The following is a 22,648-nucleotide window of genomic DNA, read 5'->3' as shown; positions in this document are numbered from 1 at the left end:
ATTTTCTCTGGTTAAGGAATTAACAATTCGAAACGTGACTGACAATTGAGAGTTTTTTTAGGTAAACAAGATATATAGAGTATTATAACTTAATATTCATCAACATAGGTAAGTGGCAGAGCGTTGCTCCTGATAGTAATGCTTGGGGAGGGGGTCTTACTTAGTAGTCATTACATAATTCAATAGTAGTAGATGGCCTTTTAAGCTAACAAAAAGGGTTTTTACTTTATTTGCTTCTTTTATCGAATACAACCAATGAAGAAAATGTCCAAAACATAAAAGAGTTGGCGTTTGTCAACCTAAACTTCTTCTTAGTCAAGATATTTGCCACTTGATTTTCGTTTATACCCTGGGTTACCCAATTAGAGGTGTAGGTCCCTACAATAAGACAAAATATTAATAATTAGAATAAGTTGGATGGTCTTTACCTATATAGTAAATGATTTTTTTGCGATCTATATTAATTTCAAGGAATGTTTGATTATTTGCGAGTGCAATCCTTAATCCTCTTTGCAGCCCATATAGTTCTGATATAATAATTGTTGCTTTAAAAATGTTACCTAATTCAGGGGCGGAGCTAACTTGGGGTTATATTAAGAGGTTCATTCGAACCTATTTTAGTAGAAAATTATATTATTTATATATGGTTAATTTTTTTGTATGTATATTGTTGAAATGATTAACCTAGCTCTAATGGCTACTGTTACATTGAAGATGCAGAGAGAAAGAGAAAAGAAGATCTGGGAAAAATGTAAAATGAACTACCTTACTTGTATTCATATCTGATCTACTATTTATACAAGTGACTAAAGCTAACTGAATTATTAATTATCATAACCGACTAACAACCTAACAATTAGTCTAACTAACTATGCAACTAATCACAATACAAGCTTTACTAACTATTGCTCAAAGTACAATTCACACAGCTAATACAACTAACACTAATTTCCACACTCCCCCTCAAGTTGGGTGGTGAAAAATATCCAACAATCCCAACTTGAATAACATTTCTGTATGCAGTTGCTTCCCTAATGCCTTTGTGAATATGTCTGCCAGTTGATCTCTACTAGCAATATATGATGTTGTAACTAGTCCTTCTTGCAACCTTTCTTTAATAAAGTGACAATCAATCTCTATATGCTTTGTTCTCTTATGATACATGGGATTTGATGCTATCTGTAAGGCTGCCTTGTTGTCACAGTGCAACTCCATTGGTAAGTCCACTTTGGCACCCAATTCTTTGAACAAACCCTGCAACCACACTAATTCTGCCACTGTGGTAGCCATGCTCATATACTCTGCTTCTGCTGAGCTTCTTGATACTGTGTGTTGCTTCTTTGACTTCCAAGAGATCAGGGAATCTCCATACTTTATTCCAAAACCTATGACTGACTTCTTGGATAATAAGCAAGATGCCCAATCTGCATCACAATATGCAGTGACCTTCCCTGAATTTCTGCTGCTCATTAGGAGACCAAGTGCAGGTTATTGCTTGATATACCTGATTATATGTAAGGCTGCTTCATAGTGTGACTTTTTTGGTGCATGCATGAATTGGCTTAGGTGTTGTACTGCATAAGATATATCTGGTCTAGTCATTGCTAAATATAACAGCCTCCCTATGAGTCTTTGATACACTCTTCTATCTTCTAGTTCTGCATCATCACTTGGAGGTTCAAATACTTTGTCATATTCTAGGCTGGTCAGTTTTTGATTTTGTTCCAATGGTGTTGTGGTAGGCTTTCCTCCCCCTAAACCACATTTTGATATTAACTCCAATGCATATCTCCTTTGATTCATTAGGATCCCTTTGGCAGACCTTGCAAATTCTATCCCAAGAAAATACCTTAGTTTTCCTAAGTCCTTCATTTTGAAATTGTGATTTAAGATTTTCTTGACCTCCTGAATAAGTCCTTTGTCATTACCAGTGATCAACAAGTCATCAACATATACAAGTATTATAACAATTCCTTCTTGGTTCCTTTTGGTAAACAAAGAATAATCCAGTTTACTCTGTGTGAAACCAGACCAAATAAGAGCTGTTGTGAGCTTTAAATTCCATTGTCTGCTAGCTTGTTTTAAGCCATATAGGGACTTGAGTAGTCTGCACACCTTATGCTCCCCCTGGCTACCAAGACCTGGTGGCAAAGTCATATAAATTCCATTGTTTTGTCATGGATTACCAATTCTGTTTCGAAGGAATTGGCAAATGGCCTTATGTTTTCATTTAATGCTCACAATGTTTGGATGGATCTAAAGGAAATATTTGATAAAAGGAATCTCACTAGAATTTACCAGTTACATAGAGAAATATGCATTATGAGCCAAGACACTCTTAGTGTTTCTGAATATTATTCTAAGCTTAGGAACCTTTGGGATGAACACATTTCTCTAGTCCCTCTCCCATCTTGTGCATGTGATAAGTACAGGGAATATGCAGATCACATGGAGAAACAAAAACTCATACAGTTTCTGATGGGACTAAATGAAACATTTGCTCAGTCTAGAAGTCACATTTTAATGACAGTTCCAAGTCCTAATCTAAATCAAGCTTACAACATGATCATGCAAGATGAAAGTCAAAGAGTCCAGTCGCATATGATTTCAGCTTTAGTTTCACCACTTCAACAATTAGATATGAATGATCCAACTGCTTTGTCATCTATGTACCATAACAAATTCAAAAAACCAAATGATTTGTATTGTGAACACTGCCATATGAGAAATCACACAACAAAGTACTGTTGTAAGCTCATAAGGTACCCATCTGATCACAAGTATGGTAAGAAGAATATAGACAAAACTGAAAAGACCCCACAATTTGGGGATGAACGACAAAGGTTTGGAGGTGATAGACCACAGAGATATGGTGGAAACAAGAGAAACCAGGCACACAATGCTCATTACACAGATGGTTTTGAAGTTGGAGGTAACAGACATCAAGGTCAGATCAGTAGACAGGTAGAGGATTTGGAAACTGGAAATTGCTCCTCTGCATCAATGGTTGTACCATCCTTCACTCCTGACCAATACAAGCACATCATGAAGATATTGGATAATGACACAACCCCACAGGAGAATACAACGGCCAACATGGCAGGTATACCTCCCAACTCTACTACTTGCTTTAACTCTAGGTGTTTTTCTGCAGGATTAACCAAACCTTCTTGGGTAATTGACACTGGGGCTACCAATCATATGATTTATAGTATGGAATCCTTGTTACAATCCTCACCTGCACCTTCACACTCCAATCAAGTTTTTCTTCCAAATGGACAAACCACTGAAGTTACACATATTGGTTCTGTTTCACTATTTAACAATTATGTACTACACAATGTACTTCTAGTTCCTCATTTTAAATATAATCTTCTATCAATTTCTAAACTCACCAAAGAACTTCACTGTTGTGTATCTTTTTATCCTTCTTTTTGCCTCTTTCAGGACCTCTACACTGGAGAGGTGATGGGGATTGGTAAAGAGAAAGAAGGTTTATACCTACTTCCAATTACTAAGAAGTCATCTTCACCCACTAAACTAGTTCATTCCTTATCTTGTTCATCTTAACTCCAGCTGATCCTTCACTTTGGCATCTCAGACTTGGACATGCACCTACTGCTGTTCTACAGAAGATTCATTCCATCAACTCTTCTTTTCAGCATAAAGACTCCAACTCATGTCTTGTTTGTCCACTTGCTAGGCAAACTCGATTTTCATTTCCTAATAGTACTATAAAGTCTGTATTTCCTTTTGAACTTCTTCATATGGATGTTTGTGGTCCATATAAGCAATGTACTTACAATGGTTACAAATATTTTCTTACAATTGTAGATGATCATTCCAGAATAACCTGGATTTACTTGTTGAGATTGAAAACTGATGTTATAGTGCACATTAATTCCTTTCTTAATCTCATTAAAACTCAATTTTCAGCTACTGTTAAAAAGATTAGATCTGATAATAGTCTGGAATTTTTTAATGCTCAATATAACTCTCTTTTTAGATCTCTTGGTATCATACATCAAAGTTCTTGTGTCCACACACCTCAACAAAATGGTGTTGTTGAACGAAAACACAGACACCTACTTGAAATGGCTAGAGCACTTAGGTTTCAAGCCCATGCACCCTTAAAATTTTGGGGTGAGTGTGTTCTTACTGCAACATTCCTCATTAACAGGTTGCCATCCAGTATTCTCTCTCACAAATCACCTTATGAAATATTCTATGGTCATCCTCCTAAAGTGGATCATATTAAGGTGTTTGGTTGTCTGTGCTATGCCACTAAACCAGTTTTTACTGACAAGTTCTCTTCCAAAGCCATACCTTCAGTCTTTATGGGCTATTCCGATACACAAAAAGGTTATAAACTTTACAACATCTCTTCAGACACTTTTTTTGTTAGTAGAGATGTCTCTTTTAGAGAACTCATTTTCCCTTTCAAGCACCCTAAATCTACTTTTCTAATCCCTGAATCCATCACCCCATCTCTCATTTTTCCTCCTTCCTCTGCATTTCCTCACCCCTTAGATGTTGCTCCTTATCCTATCATGACCAACACCTCTTCTCCATCTCTTTCTCCATCTGCTCTTCCTTTTCCTTTTATAACTCTAGAAGTACCTCCTCATGATCCACTACCACCAAGGAGATCTTCTAGAGCTACTAGGCCACCTCTTTGGCATACAGATTACATCACCAAGTCCACATCCACACATCCTATATCTAATTGTCTTTCCTACTCTCATGTGTCTCCTTCCTACAAGCCTATCTCACTGCTTTTTCTTCTTCTATATCTGAACCATCCTCCTATGTCCAAGCTGCTCAGGACACAAACTGGATCTATGTTATGAATCAGGAGATTGATGCCCTTACTGCCAATCATACCTGAGAGGTTGTGGACCTTCCTGTTGGCAAAACTCCTATTGGTTGTAAGTGGGTTTACAAGGTGAAGTATAAGGCTGATGGGTCCATTGAGAGGTAAAAAGCTAGATTGGTTGCCAAGGGTTTCACACAACAAGAGGGTCTTGATTATCATGACACATTTTCTCCCGTGGTCAAAATGGTGACTGTTAGGATTGTTGTTTCTATTGCTGCTTAATCTTACTGGCCTTTGTTTCAGATGGATGTCTACAATGCTTTTCTTCAGGGTGATCTTATGGAGGAAGTTTATATGACTTTGCCATCAGGTCTTGGTAGCCAAGGGGAGCATAAGGTGTGCAGACTACTCAAGTCCCTGTATGGCTTAAAACAAGCTAGCAGGCAATGGAATTTAAATTCTAGTGAGATTCCTTTTATCAAATCTTTTCTTTAGATCCATCCAAACATTGTGAGCATTAGATGAAAACATAAGGCCATTTGCCAATTCCTTCGAAACAGAATTGGTAATCCATGACAAAACAAAAACATTACACCTTTCCCATTCATGCTCTAAATCTCCCTTATACTGCTCTCTTTGACAAGTTCCATCAACAAAGGCTATTTTATTCTTAGCTAACAATGCTACTCTCATAGAATGACTCCAACCTGTATAGTTTTCTATGCCAGTTAACTGTTGTGAAATCAGAATGCTACCTGGAGTGTCTGAAGGAGAAGATACAGAGAATTCCTGGGATGAATATCTGTGAATCCAATCTGTGTCAAATTTGATTGCAGCGGAGTGGAAGGACCTGATGCAAGTGGATCTCCTCCGGTTTCCATTACTCAAGCTCCTTGTAACAATGCAACAATTGAATTGAATATGATGATGAACCTGGACGCAATTTCACCCAAATTCATATTCTCCAATCTGCAGCTAATTTTCCAGATTTCTTCTTGTATAAATGCCTTCGATGATAAGAAACAAAATGGAATAGCTAGGCTTCAATGGAACCTGCTCTGATACCATGTTGAAAGGATTAACCTAGCTCTTATGGCTACTGTTACATTGAAGATGCAGAGAGAAAGAGAAAACAAGATCTGGAAAAAATGTAAAATGAACTGCCTTACTTGTATTCATATCTGATCTACTATTTATACAAGTGACTAAAGCTAACTGAATTATTAATTATCATAACCGACTAACAACCTAACAATTAGTCTAACTAACTATGCAACTAATCACAATACAAGCTTTACTAACTATTGCTCAAGGTACAATTTACACAGCTAATACAACTAACACTAATTTCCACATATATGTAATAGTTGTTGAATTTACTTCGATTAGTTCGTGTTTTTATTTCTTCATATTTTGAACGATTGAAAATCCTGATTCCATCACTAAATTCCACAATCCAATTTCCGTATTTCTCTCTTATCACTCCTCCTATTCCATTTTTGCCGGAATTACCCCTATTCCACCAAGGCTATCATTACTAACTCCGTCTCAAAATATGTGTCATTTTTTGCGTCTCACAATTCAAATTATTTGAACTTTGACCATTATTTTAAGATGTTTATTTTCACCATATATATTAATATGGGAAAAATTACAACTTATGGTACTTTTTTGTGTAGTTTTTAAATATCTGAATTTTAATTTTTTTTAATCGTTAAATTAACATAATATAATTTAGCTCTGAAGATTAATCAAATTAACTTTTGAGAAAATGAAATGTGGACCAAAAAAGTTTAACTTGGTCGGTCTAGATCATATCCAATTCAACCCAACCCATTACAGGCCAACCCAACACGGTTAAATAAAGGGAAAATTAGTAAACTAGTCAAACTCCCTAACATAATTATTAAAAACATCTACACTTTAAAATAATTATTGAAAATGTCAATATGTCAATATTTTAGCAAATAAAATGTATCATAATATAATTGATTTTCTTTCCTTTTATTTCTCAAATCAGGCTCCACATTTAACTAATTTTACTCCTTATACGTGAAAAAGAAGAAGAAAAAACTCTCATTACCCACTTTCCCCTCTTTCTAGGTTTTTACCCCAATTTTTTCCTTTCTCTCTCTTGAGTTTTTCACCATTGTTCTCTCCTTTTCTTGTCTCTCTCTTGAGTTTTTCACCATTGTTCTAATCACCTCTTCTACTTTCCTCCAATTTGTTTAAGAAATCTCACAATTCCTTCAAAATATTTTTCACCCACTGATAAAGGTAAATACATTGTCACCAAGTATCTTTTGATTTTCAAAATTGAGTGTTGAAGATTTCGAAAAACTTGTTGAAGACCAAGTTAAGGAAGAACAATTTTCTATTAGTTTGTTTTGTATTTATAATTTTTTTTTAGAATTTTGTATCCTTTCTCAATTAAAATTCAAATCTGTATGTATGCTATTAATATTTGTATTCATTCAAAATCTCATGTTGCATATATATGAATCTTGTATTTGTTTCTGATTTGAATTCATCCCAAAGGTATATCAACTAGATATGTTTTTTATTTATAGGAAGCACAACTTCCTATTGGTTTGTTTTGATAATTTTTTTTAGAATTTTGTATCCTTTCTCAATTTTGTATTCAAAACCGTATGTATGCTATTAATATTTGTATTCATTCAAAAATCATGTTGCATAGTTTATGAATCTGGTATTGTTCCTAATTTGTATTCATTCTAAAGATATGTCAACTAGTTATGTATTTTATTTAAGAATGATTGCAACAAATATTCACTTATTCCTTTTCAGTTTTATATTTCATTCTCACTTATTCATCATACTTTTTTTGTATTTTATATATTATACAAAATACTACATAAAAACTAGAATGAATACAAACACAAATAAAATACATATTGGAATGAATACGACTTAAAAAAGGTTACAAATTTTTGAAGAAAAAAATACATGAATACAAATACGTTTCTCAAATAACTATAGATTAATTTGGCATAACTATTGGAATGAGTACAAGCTAATAAAAAAAATACAAGTTTCATTATACAAAATACAACATGAAAACTATAATGAATACAAATAATATACATATTGGAATGAATACGATTTAAAAATGTTACAAAATTCTGGAAAAAATAAAATAAAAATACATTGTGAAAAAGATACATGTTTGAGTTTTCTTTAAAAAATGTAACTGATGAGAAAATTAAGTGATATTTACCTTTTTTTGAAATATTCTCTCCCTTGATTTTCTCCCTTATGTTATTAAATAATTGTATTCTTTCAAATTAAGAAATACATAAATAAGATATATAACAAACTAAAATATTGAGACTTTTAATAAATATTGATAAGGGATCCTATTAAATGCTAAAATATTGACATTTTAAAAAATTTCCCTTAAATAAATGGGCCAAGGAAAGATTGAGCTTGTAGACCGGTTCAGAGTGGGCTAAAATTTTTTTTGGAAAATTACCTAAATACACATCTTGTTTTACCATAATGTCTAAAATTCTCTACCATCTAATTTTTTTTCAAAAATCCCCTCTCAGATACATCACTCTTCTCTTGCTGATACATCCTTAACCCCTCGGATACTTCCCTCACATATGTATTTGGATGTCTGTTGATGTATCCAGAAGTCCAGTGATGTATTTTGATGTCCTATCCCCTCTCTTATACATCCCTCACCTATGGATCTGGATGTCTTCTAATGTATTCGGAAGTTCGATGATGTATCCGGAAGTCCATTGATGTATCCGAAATCCATAAATCTTAAGGAATTTTTATAATTTGGAAACGAGTAGAAAAATAATGTAATTAGCTCTTAACACTATGAAATTTAGTTTACATACACATTTAGATGAATGACAAATTTAGTACTCTTAAAGGTTAAAATCTCAAAATCAAATTAATTTGGAAAGCGCTCTTTAATTTTAAGATGTAAATATCAATCTCCCCACATATTTTGATATTATTAATTTCATTAGTAAAAATTGATGGACCTTGCTAAATTTCGAAATATATAAATAACAAGTAGTGAAACAACTTAAGGTATGGCATGTATCCACACACAAATGTTAAAATGATAGAACATGTAGCCACACAGAGTAGTACTATAGCTATAAGATATAATTGTTACTACTTTAGATCAAAATTCAATACGTAAAGAAGCTCATTGTTATTGATTTCATGTGTGAATAAAGCAAAATTCCCACTAGATTGCCAAAAGAAAAGACTATACATGACCTAAGTAAATAAATTTTATTTATACATCAAGAAGCAAAATGTAAGAGAAAACAGAATGACTCTCTATAATAAGGTGGTAAATTTATTATCAAAACTCTAATTATTAGACTAATTGCTATATACATAGCTAGTCATTATTAATTAATTAATTCCCTATACCCAAATGGCATTAGCCCTAATGAGCAATTGTTTAAGCTTTCCCCTCACATTAAGGCTCATTATCTCATTAGCACCACCAACTAACTCTTTCCCTATAAATATTGCTGGCACACTTGGATGACACCCTAGTTCCATCAATGCCTTCTCCATTTGCTTCCCATTTGGATGTGTATCGAGCTCGTAAATTATAGGGTTTGCTCCAAAACTACGGATTAGTGTTTCAATGCTGTGAGAAATGCAACAACTACTCTTGGTGAAAATCACCACCGAGCTTGATGTTCCCAACTTCATCACCATATCCATGTTTAAATAACTTCAAGAATTAATGAGTATAGTTTGGCCAAATGCCAAGGTATGTATATAGCTTTTAGTGAAGAGGAAAGAAACTGTGAAGCTTAAGGCTACAAGAATTTTTGAAATGAATTTGAGGTTTGATTTGTTGTTGAGAAAATTGGACCTTCCATGAAGCTATATATAGAGATATTATGTTTTCTAAAAGAGAAAAAAAAATTGAAAATTGGTAGAAGAATAACAAGTTGATGGATATATCTAGACTGTTCATTTGTTCTTGATCACTTGTATGATAAAGGGCATGCATGAAAAATGAATAGAATATAATCATCACCTTTAAAATATTCCCATAACACTGTTCCCTTTGGATTGTCACTAGATTTATTGTTTTTTTCTTTCTCATTTTTTAATCTTTTTTGTTTAAAAACAAAAATTCGGTGTAGAGGAAGAGTATTACAAAGTGAGAAATCAAACCTTCACCAAGAAAGTGAAAGTTTAGATAATTAACCAACTGAGCTACTTCAATAATTATAAATATTGCATTTAATATAAGTTAAGTTCCTATAAGAACAAAATGTATATATTTTGTAAATTGTTGAAAACAATGTAGTATTCTGCTAAAGGAAAAATAAATCTATATGTCCAGCTGGTGTAATCTTTTTCAATAGAATATTACTTTTAATTTGAGAAAAAAAAAATGAAATCTTTTAAGAATATATATCCTCATATAGACGTGTTGTTGAAATAAAGTCCACACTAATTATACGATCTGTACCATAGGCAAATTTTGATTAAAATTCCCTTTGGTATAAAGTAGATATATCAAGAAAGGGAATGTAGTACAATTAGTACTGATCCAGAAAAATGCTTGATCCCTTACAATTTCGAAAGGCCACAAATTATCATAGTACTCTATTTTTCCCAGGTAAAGGTATCGAAATGTAATGATTAGTCGATTAATATAGGTATAATACATAAATATTTCGTTTAATTTGGCATCATCTAACATTTATTGGGTGTGAATAAGTAGACACTTAAACTTGTATAAAATTGAACAAGTCGACACACGCGTCCTATGTGGCATGGTACACGTAAGACGCCACATAAGATGTTGCATAGAACGTGAATTGCCACGTAGGACGTGTGTGTCTACTTGTTCAATTCTATACAAGTTAAAATGCCTACTTGTGCATCCAAAATTGGAGGGCATATATGTCAGATAAAATCAAATTAAAGGTCATGTTTATGGAGTATTACAATGTAATCTTGGAATGTGATTCAAAGATATTTTTTGAGATGACCAAAGGTAATTACAATATCCCTTGGCAAATGAAGAATATCATTACTCGTATTCAAAATATTTCAAATACTATTACTTGCGAGGTTCGACATTGTTACAGGAAGTCAATGAAGTTGCAAATCTCTTGGCAAAATGGAGTATTACAAATGAGGAGTTGGTTATTTTTGCACATGCTCACCTACCATCGATAGCCATCGGATCTTACCAACTTGATCTCATACAAATGAGTCCCTAAGGCATAAGCAGAGGAAAAAAAAATATTTGTATAAAACTGATTCAGTTGAGATGTTATAGCTAATATTTTTCTATCGCGTTGGACTTGTAAATTTGTGCAAAACTTGTATAATTTTTGCCAGAATCTTAGTTTTTGTGAAGCAGCTTTTGGCTGCGATGTGGAACATTGGGTCGAGCTTAAGCTCCCCTAGCTTTGTAATTTTATTCATCAATATATATAGAGGTCTTACCACCATATGGTGATAAATTATTATTTTTTTAGAAAAAAATCATATTTATGTAATATGCCATGTTAAATATTAAAATCATCGTTATAACTAAACCTGTCAATTAGGTCGGTCGGTCAAGGTCATATCCTATTCGACCCAATCCAGTAATGATAATGACATAAGTTGAACTTAAATTTAAGTACGGACGATTATGATTTTATGATACATGCATGCTTGACAAGGACGACTATTTATTGCATTATTATTATTATTAATAATAATAATGTCTATTTCTAGCGTACCACACATTCTCATGTACTATATATTATATGCCTAGAGCAAATTGGAACACATTCCCCTGCATTGAAAAAAAATGGATAAATGACAAATCTTCTTATTGATGGCTAGAAGATTTCATTCATATGTCACCTCAAAAATCAAAACTTATAATATGTATCTAAATAAGAATATTTTCAATATGACTTCCTGTTAGAACAAGTTGTTGAATTGTTTAGATAAAAGAAAGACATTCGAATGGGTCATTAAAAGTTTCTAGACAACTTAGAACAAATATATTTTGATCCTTAAATAAAATCTACCAACATTTTTTTTGTTTGTAATGAAGCCGCCTTGGGGTGGTGGGAGGTTAGGTTACTTTGTAAGAGGGGAACATAAAATCTAACCTCCGCAAAATATAGGTGAAAATCAAATCTTTTCAATTTTCAGAAAGAACATAATTAGCGGATGGAAATGACATTTTCAGGAATATAGTTAAAGGTGAAGGAGTAAAAGAATTTAACTCAAATGAAGAATCTTTTGAGGAGTGACTCCATGTAAAAAAACCTTAAAAAATTTAATTCGAGTAGAGTCCTTTGCTAGCATATTCATTCTTTATATTATTATTATTATTATTATTATTATTATTATTATTATTATTATATTATGTATGACGTTTCAAAGTTGATGTTGGGGAAGAGTATTACAAAGTGGGAAATCAAACGTTCACCAATAAAGTGAAAGTTTAGATAATTAACCAACTAAGCTACTTCAATAATTGTAAATGTTGCATTTAAGTTAAGTATAAGAACAAAATGATCCAACAAAATGTATATATTTTGTAAATTGTTGAAAACAATGTAGTATTCTGCTAAAGGAAAAATAAATCTATATGTCCAGCTGGTGTAATCTTTTTCAATAGAATATTAGTTTTAATTTGAGAAAAAAATGAAATCTTTTAAGATTATATATCCTCATATAGACGTGTTGTTGAAATCAAGTCCACATTAATTATACGATCTGTACCAGTACCATAGACAAATTTTGATTAAATTTCCCTTTGGTATAAAGTAGATATATCAAGGAAGGGAATGTAGTACAATTAGTACTGATCCAGAAAAATGCTTGATCCCTTACAATTTCGAAAGGCCACATATTATCATAGTACTCTATTTTTCCCAGGTAAAGGTATCGAAATGTAACGATTAGTCGATTAATATAGGCATAAATCATAATACATAAATATGCCATTTAATTTGGCATTATCTAGCATCTATCAGGAGTGTACACGTAGACATTTAAACTTGTATAAAGTTGAACAAGTCGACACACGCGTCCTATGTGGCATGGTACACGTAAGACGCCACATAAGATGTTGCATAGAACGTGAATTGCCATGTAGGACGTGTGTGTCTTCATGTTCAATTCTATACAAGTTAAAATACCTACTTGTGCATCCAAAATTGGAGGGCATATATATCAGATAAAACCAAATTAAAGGTCATAAAGTATTACAATGTAATCTTGGAATGTGATTCAAAGATATTTTTTGAGATGACCAAAGGTAATTACAATATCCCTTGGCAAATGAAGAATATCATTACTCGTATTCAAAATATTTCAAATACTATTACTTGCGAGGTTCGACTGTTGGGTTATGAAGGTTGATTGAGCGTCATGCGGAAGCTTACAATTTGCAAATCATATGGTTGATAAATCAGATAGCAAAAACTTATACTAAAAATCAAAATATTATTATATCAAAACTAATATAAAGAAAAACATTGAAACTTTAGAGAGAATAAATCTCCCCATAAACAAGACTCTTAAACGACTACATTGTGGATGCTATTGTTTTTGTGTTAGAAGAAACAAACCTATATATATAGAGTCCTAAAATCTTTTCTTACTAGAAAAAGAGTCCTAAAAGGAGAGAATAATCCAAATATAAAATAATATTATATTTTCCTTTCAAGAAAGATAAAAACATTTATGGTAATGTTTTGTCTTTTCTTTAAAGAAAAATAAATCTTAAATTATGGTAAGAAAATCAGGGCAAAACCCTAACATCGACATTGTTACAGGGAAGTCAATGAAGTTGCAGATGTCTTGGCAAAATGGAGTATTACAAATGAGGAGTTGGTTATTTTTGCACATGCTCACCTACCATCGATAGCCATCGGATCTTACCAACTTGATCTCATACAAATGAGTCCCTAAGGCATAAGCAGAGGAAAAAAAAATATTTGTATAAAACTGATTCAGTTGAGATGTTATAGCTAATATTTTTCTATCGCGTTGGACTTGTAAATTTGTGCAAAACTTGTATAATTTTTGCCAGAATCTTAGTTTTTGTGAAGCAGCTTTTGGCTGCGATGTGAAACATTGGGTCGAGCTTAAGCTCCCCTTAGCTTTGTAATTTTATTCATCAATATATACAAAGGTCTTACCACCATATGGTGATAAATTATTATTTTTTAGAAAAAAATGTTATTTATGAATTATGCCATGTTAATATTAAAATTATCGTTATAACTAAACCTATCAACTAGGTCGGTCGGTAAAGGTCATATCCAATTCCACCCAACCCATTAATGGTAATGATAATTACATAAGTTGAACTTAAATTTAATTTAGGAGGATTATGATTTTATGATACATGCATGCTTGGCAAGGACGATGTCACACCCCAAATCCGGATGTGATGGAACGTGTCCATTTCCCACCGGACACGTCAGCCTAACCCAACCATAACGATAGAGAAGTAGAAATACTAGAATAAAAGATAATAAATAAGCGGAAGACTTTAATTAAGACTCAACACTACCCAGAATTTGGTTGTCACATGTACAAACCTCTAAATACAGAATTCGAATAAAAATANTATGTATTATGCCATGTTAATATTAAAATTATCGTTATAACTAAACCTATCAACTAGGTCGGTCGGTCAAGGTCATATCCAATTCGACCCAACCCATTAATGGTAATGATAATTACATTTGTTGAACTTAAATTTAATTTAGGACGATTATGATTTTATGATACATGCATCCTTGGCAAGGACGATTATTTATTGCATTATTATTATTATTATTATTATTATTATTATTAGATACCATTTTCAAACCGGATCGCACAGTAAGACAAATAGGAACCTTTAATTACATAACTTTAGCCTGGCAAAGTATATGAGAGCTCTTACTATCCGGGTCCGCCCGGGTCCGCCCTCCACATGGGTACTCCAACGGGTAATCCAACGGATTTTTTCAGCAGCTTTTCATAAACTTGCCTGGTTAAGTTATATTAGACCTAGTCTTACTGATTAATCTGTTATCATAATAGACACAACGCCATTTCTTTTAGTAACTTAGTATGTGATAGCTCAACACAAACAGCTTAGCCCATCATGGGGCTTATGAACATAAAGAGTAAATCAATAAAATAAGAAATGTACCTTATATTGTAAACTTCAAGCCAAATTGCAAACTTTTATTCAAAACCGAAATATTACAAGAGTTGAAGAGAGAGTTTTAAGAGAGAGAGAGAGGGGGTTCTGAACCTGCCCCTAGAACTAATACACACTTCCTCTTATATAGAGGTTACAAACTATAACCACAATAATAGAGATGGCCCACAACTTTATAATGGCCAATAAACAAACGATAAATCCGACAAATACTAATGGCCTTCACATGGCTAAGGCCATCCATCTTATCTTTATAAAAGATATAAAGTAAAGTAAAAGTGAAAAGGACTTCCACTAGACCTTGTCTCCACTAGACTTTGTCTTTTCCTTTGTCCGTTGTGTAAATGGAAGATTCTTCCATCTGCTGTTGGTAACGCTTGAGAATAGTCTCAAGGTCTTCTTCTTCATCATCAATGTCTTGTGCTTCTCCTGCCAGACATGTATCATCTGTATGACTGGCTGATGCCATTGAAGTGTCATCTTTTATATCAAAATCAAGATTTTTTATTAAATCTTTCTTTACTTCCTCCATATACAGAGCTATTGCCTCTGATTTGGAAATAATTCCTTTCTTCATTTGAAGTTGTCTGGCAATTTTCTTGAATGGATCATGATCATTAGACCCTTTGATTTCTGCTATGGTATTTGTCTCATAATACCTGCTGACTGTCACATTTATTAAATCCAGGATTTCTTGTCCATGTAATTGCCCTTCCTGGTTCTTCTGAAGTAATTTACTCCAGAACTTAGTGTAGAACACTCTTTGTAAGCAAGGGAATCCCTCTGAAGTATTATTAACTTCAATCGACCATTTCATAATCCATGGAATAGAAAATTCAATGAAAAATACATCACTGATATTCCTTCAAAGAAAATATTATCTTCTTGTAACCTTGTTAATTTTGGGGAAACATCTATCCATTCTAAATATAATTTTTTATAGGATTCTGGCAATATTTTTATAGTTGGTCCATATAAGGTCCACCATTTGCAAAACCAATTAGGAATATTCCTATCAAAAATATTTGAACATAATTTTATAAACCATGAGTGCTTCCTATTAGCATTTTCATAAAGAAGGACTCTATTAAATCCGTCAATATAATCCCAATAGTTATATTTTACTGGGACTTTTTGTTCCGGATGGATATAATCCAATTCCTTTAAGGTGCTCATTCCCCACTCTTCTGGTGATATAATCTTTTTAATGACCAATTTTGAAAAATTATAAACTTTCTTGGTGTTAGCCGGATAAAAATGTTGGAATTCACATCCTGTAGATGAGAGTATGATCTCATAGTGCATCCTGTACTTATATGATGTAGCAGTATAAGCTACTGTATCCAGATACCTGGTCATTATTTGCCATGGTTCATTTCTCCATCGGAGATCACTTTCTTCCAGCAGAAGTATAACTTCTCTTTTGTTGTTTATATCAAACACCTCTATATTTTCATCATCTATTAACACCGAGGAGTATGTCGTTGATGCACTAGTTTCTTCCTTGGATTTAATGAAATCCATGAATTCTTTATACATTGGATGGTTGATATTAACTCCTCCACTGGTGGCACTACTTGATGAAGCCGTTGCCTGACTAGCATATGATGTTAGTGTCTTATTTCCATGTTGAGCAAGGATATGACCTCCTCTTCCTGGATTGCTCCTTCCTCCTCTTCCTCTCCTAGACGGAGAGGGCCATTCTGGTCTCATCCTGAAAAAATAACAATATTTTAATTTAAGTATTCTCTAGTAAGAAAATCAGGCAGACTATTATCTTCTCCTTTCTTGTAATGTATCTCAAAATCAAAAGGTGCTAAAAGAGCTTGCCATCTGGCAAACATTTGCTTAGAAACATCATGTTTACAATCTTTATTAAACATGAATTTTGCAGCTTGACAATCAGTTTTTATTAAAAACTTTTGATTATAAAGATCGCCTTGAAATTTGAGGACACATTTTACAATAGCTAAGATTTCTTTGGCTATAGTCGCATAGTTCTTCTGGGCTGTATTCCATTTACCAGAGTAAAACTGAACTATATAATGTCTTTTAGTATCTGGGCAATATTGGGTAAGGACGCCACCATAGCCAATATCTGAAGCATCAGTCTCAACAGATTTTTCCCAGTTTGGATTAGCTAAAGTGAGACAGGGAAGATTTTTAACCTTCTCTTTAATCCTCTTAATAGCTTTAGTATGGTCATCAGACCATGCTTTAGGATTCTTTTTTAGTCGGTCATATATAATAGCTGTATCTTTAGCCAAATCCTTTATGAAATGGGCTACATAGTTAAGACTTCCAAGAAATCTCTGCAACTGAGTTTTATCAGTAATAATATCAGGAAATTTAGAAGCAAATTCTATACTCCTATTAATGGGGCTGATACTCCCTCTTTCAATATTATGTCCTAAAAATCTCACGTTAGTCTGGAACAGAGCCATCTTTGGTTGAGAAATAACCAAACCATTTTGCATAATAATTTTTTTTAAATAATTCTAAATGTTTAAAATGGGTTTCTATATTTTTGGAAAATATTAGGATATCATCTATATAGACAATTATAAAATTAGTATAAGGTAAGAATATATCATTCATAATTTTCTGAAATTCAGAAGGAGCATTTTTCAAACCAAATGGCATCACATTCCATTCGTATTGACCCATAGGGACATTGAAAGCTGTTTTGAATCTATCAGATTCTGCTATTTGAATCTGCCAATATCCTGATTTTAAATCAAATTTAGAAAATATGATAGCATCATAAACTCTATCAAGCAAATCCTTTTTATTAGGAATAGGATACCTGATCCATTTAAGGGCTTTATTAAGCGGCTTGTAGTTGATAACTAATCTAGGTGCTCCTCTTTCTTGTTCCGCGTGTTTATTAACATAGAAAGCTGTACAAGACCAAGGAGACTTAGAATGCCTTATAAGGCCTTTCTGAAGTAATGAATCAATTTCCTTTTTGCATAACTCCAAGTAGTCAGCATTCATTTGACAAGGCCTTGCTTTAGTAGGAATATTATCCTCAACAAAGCTTTCTTCATAAGGAAGGCTTACAACATGCTTTTTCCTGTTCCAGAAAGCATTAGGATGATCTCCGCAAATATCAATAGAGAACTGATTTTTCAAAATAGCAATCTTTTCCTTTAATTTAGGATTTTGTAAAATATGATCAACTTCAATACTGTTTATTTCTTGTTTTATAAAATCAACTTGGTTGTTTTTTGAAACCAGAAGTTTTGCAGTTAAATCATTAATCATTCTAGTGAAAGGTTTAGTGACAAATTCTAGTATAAAAGGTTTGTCATTCCAAGTCCCAATAATTTTATTATTATCCCAATGAGTAAGAGGGAAAATATCATTTATAAAAGGAACACCCAAAATTATTTGGTTCGTGATGTTTTTAACTAAAACAAAACTTTGGGGAACACAACTTTTCCCTTTACAAATAAAAGCTTTTGGAAGTTTAAATTCAATATTCATTTTACTACCATTTGCTGATCTAAGGCTATGAGTAGTTTTATGAAAATATCTTGAAGGTATAAGTCCTTCTTGGATACAATTTAAATCAGCAGCACTATCAATAAGAGCTATGAATTCTTTTTTATAATTGTAATCAATAAGAAGAGTAATTTTAGTATAAAACTTTTGGGAAGTAAAAGCTTTAAGACTATAAAGAAAATCAGTTTTATTATTTTTTAAAGAAAGATTCTTTATAAAATCAAGACTATGATTTTCACCTTCCATAGAGGAAGATGATTCAGAGGCATTATCCAGATTTCTAAGTGTCTGAATAGCATCAAGTCTGACTTCTATAACAACATTCTTTTCTTTAAGAAGAGTAATATCTTCTTTGAGATTATCAATCTCTTTTTTCAAGTCACTAATAGTAGTAGGAGAACTTATCATTTTTCTCCTTTCTGATAAGAGATTTTTTACCTCTGCCATAGTATATGAACCTTCTTTGGTTGGAATTTCTTTAGGAGTATCATCCTTTTGAATAGTAAAATCTTTTTCTTTAGAGTCACTGATCTTATCGATGATCTGGGCTCTAATTTCAGGGTCTTTTATATTTTGTAGTAATTCAATAACTTTGTCATTATCAATGACATTAAGACTCATTTCTTTAAATTGTTCATAGATCTTATAAAGATCGTCTTCATCTTCTCTTTCACATGCCATCCCTTGTTGGCATGGAGAACATTCATTGTCAGAGGTTAAATAATCCTCCTGCTGAAGGGCTTTAAGATCCTCACTTGTCGAAGAATCATTTCTGCTGCTGTATTCTGATCCTGATTCGGAGTCAGAATTAAGCATGATCTTATAAAGAGAATCCTTTATATTATCTTCTATGTCAAGGCTCTTAATTTTTTCCTTAACTCTGCAGTCTTTGGCATAATGGCCATATCTTCCACATTTGTGGCAAGTATCGGATTTATTAAAATTTCGATACTTCTTTTTCCTTTTAGAGGAATCTCCTCTACCTTCTTCTGCCCTCCTATGCTTTTTTTCTATCTTCTTCTTCTTCCATTCTTCATAATCCTTTCTAGAAGATTTCTTCTTTTTATGTGAAGAAGGTTCCATGTCTTTTGACTTCTGTTTAGGAATATCAAATGCGAATTGTTCGCAGAATTCTCCTAACTGTTTCCTTTCACTTAAGCGATGTCGCTTAATCTGTTGATTTAGCTTAATCTCATTACATAATGCCAACCCTTCCTGTACGCAGGCACTTATTAATTTGCCATAAGTATAATTATCATAATTAATACTATGGTCATCTCCTCTCAGAGATCTTCTAACTCTTTCTGCAAACAAAGTTGGTAAATCATCTATAAATTTGGATTTCCAATGAGTGCTATTACACTCTGGTAACTCCATGACTCTGCATAGAAAAACATCTTTATAATATCTGAAGGACGTAAGAGTCTTACACCTCAGATTTTGGAGTAAGGTTCTTATGGTCTCACTATTATCTGACCATCTGCCTGAGAAATGTTCAATGATATTAAGAACCAGTGTATAAACTGCATTCTGAACAACTTGTTCTCCTTCTTGTTTTACTGCCATGAGAACTGTATCTCTTTGAGCTTGGTTGAGATAATTATCCCACCAACCCTTTAATTGGCCCGTAAAACCAGCTGTTATCATATCAGCAATAGTCTTGTCACTATTTTTGTTGGTCTTACAGATAGTACTGTACATCAACATTCTATGGACAGTTGTAAAAATCTGTCTATCAGTATAACCATCTATGTTCCATTCATAGATTTCTTTTCCATTATAACTATTAGTTATAATATGTTCGTGTTCTTCGAGTAGAACATCTTGAGGAGTAGGCCTAGGATAGTAAAACATCCTTTGGAATGGTTTTCTAGCATATTTCTCTGATATCTTATTAAGACTATCATAGAATTCTTTCTTATTGCTAGATTCTCCTTCTATAAAATTGTCAGCATTTATAGGTTGTACCCCGCCACCTTTGAATTTCTTTTCTAAAAAATTTTCAAGGTCTGAATAATCCTTGATTTTAAAATCCTCTATATCAGGAGGAGGTTGTAAGCTACTATGAGTAACTTTCTCTTTACCTTTTATCTTATTAGGCAATAGAGTAAGAAGTCTATCAACTTTCTCATGTAACGACATTATATGATCCCCAAGAATACTCATATAAATATTTGCATAATTATTCTGCTTTATAATAGCATTAACATGTTGAGTAGTCACTAAAGCAGTATCATTTTCTAATAATTTAGAAAAGGCATTAAAATTAACAATTTTATCATTTTTATTAATTTGAAAAGACTGTTGCGGAGGAAATACAGATCTTGTTATTTCTCCATTACTTAGAGTAAAGTCTCTTTCAAGCATAGAAATATAATTATGAACATGCTTACACATAAACCAAGGAACAAAAGGGATTAAACGGCTTATTTTAGAATCTATAAGATCTTTATAAAATTCCTCTTGAAACTCATGCTGTTCTAATTTATTAAAGTTTTTAAAAAACCATTTTCTAAAAAGTTTCCATTTCTTTCGCTGAAAATCCTTAGCGATACGAGCTCTTGCCGGAGATCCCGGACTAAAATCAATTTTTTTGTCAGTCATAAGAAAACAAAATCAACCTGTTATTCCATTTGGAAAATTCATTTCAGATTCAGTTATATCTAAATCAGAACTAGCCTTCTGAACAGGCTTAACAATATTATCNAAATAGCACTTTTAACCAAACTTTAACTCTTAAAAACTCAACTTTCCAAAAACTAACTTTCCAAAAACTCAACTTTTCATCAATTTTCCTTCAAACCAACTTCGAAAATACAATAATTAGGACTCGGGGCAACTATTGGGAGGGGTAAAACGGTCATTTTATGAAAATTTCCAAAAATGACCTTTTGGGTCATTACAGACGATTATTTATTGCATTATTATTATTATTATTATTATTATTATTATTATTATTATTATTATTATTATTATTACTATTATTATTATTATTATTGGTTTAACAATGTCGATTTCTAGCGTACCATACATTCTCATGTACTATATATTATATGCCTAGAGCAAATTGGAACACATTCCACTGCCATTGAAATTTTTTTTGGATAAATGACGAATCTTCTTATTGATGGCTAGAAGATTTCATTCATATGTCACTTCATAAATCAAAACTTTTAATATGTATCTACATAAGAATATTTGCAATATGATTTCCTGTTAGAACAAGTTGTTGAATTGTTTAGAGAAAAGAAAGACATTCGAATGGGTCATTAAAAGTTTCAAGATAATTCAGAACAAATATATTTTGATCATTAAATAAAATATACCAACATTTTTTTTTTTTGTAATGAAGCCGCCTTGGGGTGGTGGGATGTTAGGAATGGACCCTTACTTTGTAAGAGGGGAACATAAAATCTAACCTCCGCAAATTAGAGGTGAAAATTAAATCTTTTTAATTTTCAGAATGAACATGTTTAGTGGATGAAAATAACATTTTCAGGGATATAGTTAAAGGTGAAGGAGTAAAAGAATTTAATTCAAATGAAGAATCTTTCGAGGAGTGATTCCACGTAAAAAAAACCTTAAAATTGTATTTCGAGTAGAGTCCTTTGCTAGCATATTCATTAGTTATATTATTATATTATGTATGATGTTTCAAAGTTGATGTTCCAGCTAATGAGCTAGAATCAAGATATTCCAACAAAAGTGATGTCTTTCACTGGGAAATTATGGGTATTATTTACTAGGACATTACGAATGAACCCATAAAATTTGAGCTCAAATAGAATCGATATTTCTAGTAAATTAAAGATGAAAGAGATTATTATTCAGAGCTGATGTTGTTTATTTCATGTGATGGACTTTGCTCAATCTCAAAATATATTAAATGATAAAAACATAAAGCATATAGCCACAAAAGTAATTAGTAGAAAAAAAATATTATTGATACTTCAGATTAAAATGCATTACATACATAAAAGATGTTCATTTGTTATCAACTTCTTTATTTCATGCTATAAGATGCATACAAAGTAAAATTGCCACTAGCTATGACCAAAGTATATTACTTTATTTGTACTTCAAAAAGCAACTTAAAATGGGAGAAAAAACAACCCTCTGAA

The 22,648-nt window shown here is 32.5% G+C and overlaps 1 protein-coding gene across 1 annotated transcript; it reads right to left on the bottom strand.

Moving 5' to 3' along the window:
• Nucleotides 1–8,996: 8,996 nt before the first annotated feature.
• On the bottom strand, nucleotides 8,997–9,669 carry LOC125854677 (monothiol glutaredoxin-S1-like). The gene has a single exon (XM_049534264.1). The coding sequence runs from the start codon at nucleotides 9,542–9,544 to the stop codon at nucleotides 9,236–9,238; it is 309 nt and encodes a 102-aa protein (XP_049390221.1). The 5' UTR covers nucleotides 9,545–9,669; the 3' UTR covers nucleotides 8,997–9,235.
• Nucleotides 9,670–22,648: the final 12,979 nt, after the last annotated feature.

This window comes from Solanum stenotomum, chromosome 2 (assembly GCF_019186545.1).
Source record: "Solanum stenotomum isolate F172 chromosome 2, ASM1918654v1, whole genome shotgun sequence".
Taxonomy (NCBI): domain Eukaryota; kingdom Viridiplantae; phylum Streptophyta; class Magnoliopsida; order Solanales; family Solanaceae; genus Solanum; species Solanum stenotomum.
This window is presented reverse-complemented; position numbering and strand designations above follow the sequence as displayed.

Coding starts and splice junctions, on each gene's coding strand:
- LOC125854677 (XM_049534264.1), bottom strand. CDS start 9,544: ATGGATATGGTGATGAAGTTGGGAACATCAAGCTCGGTGGTGATTTTC.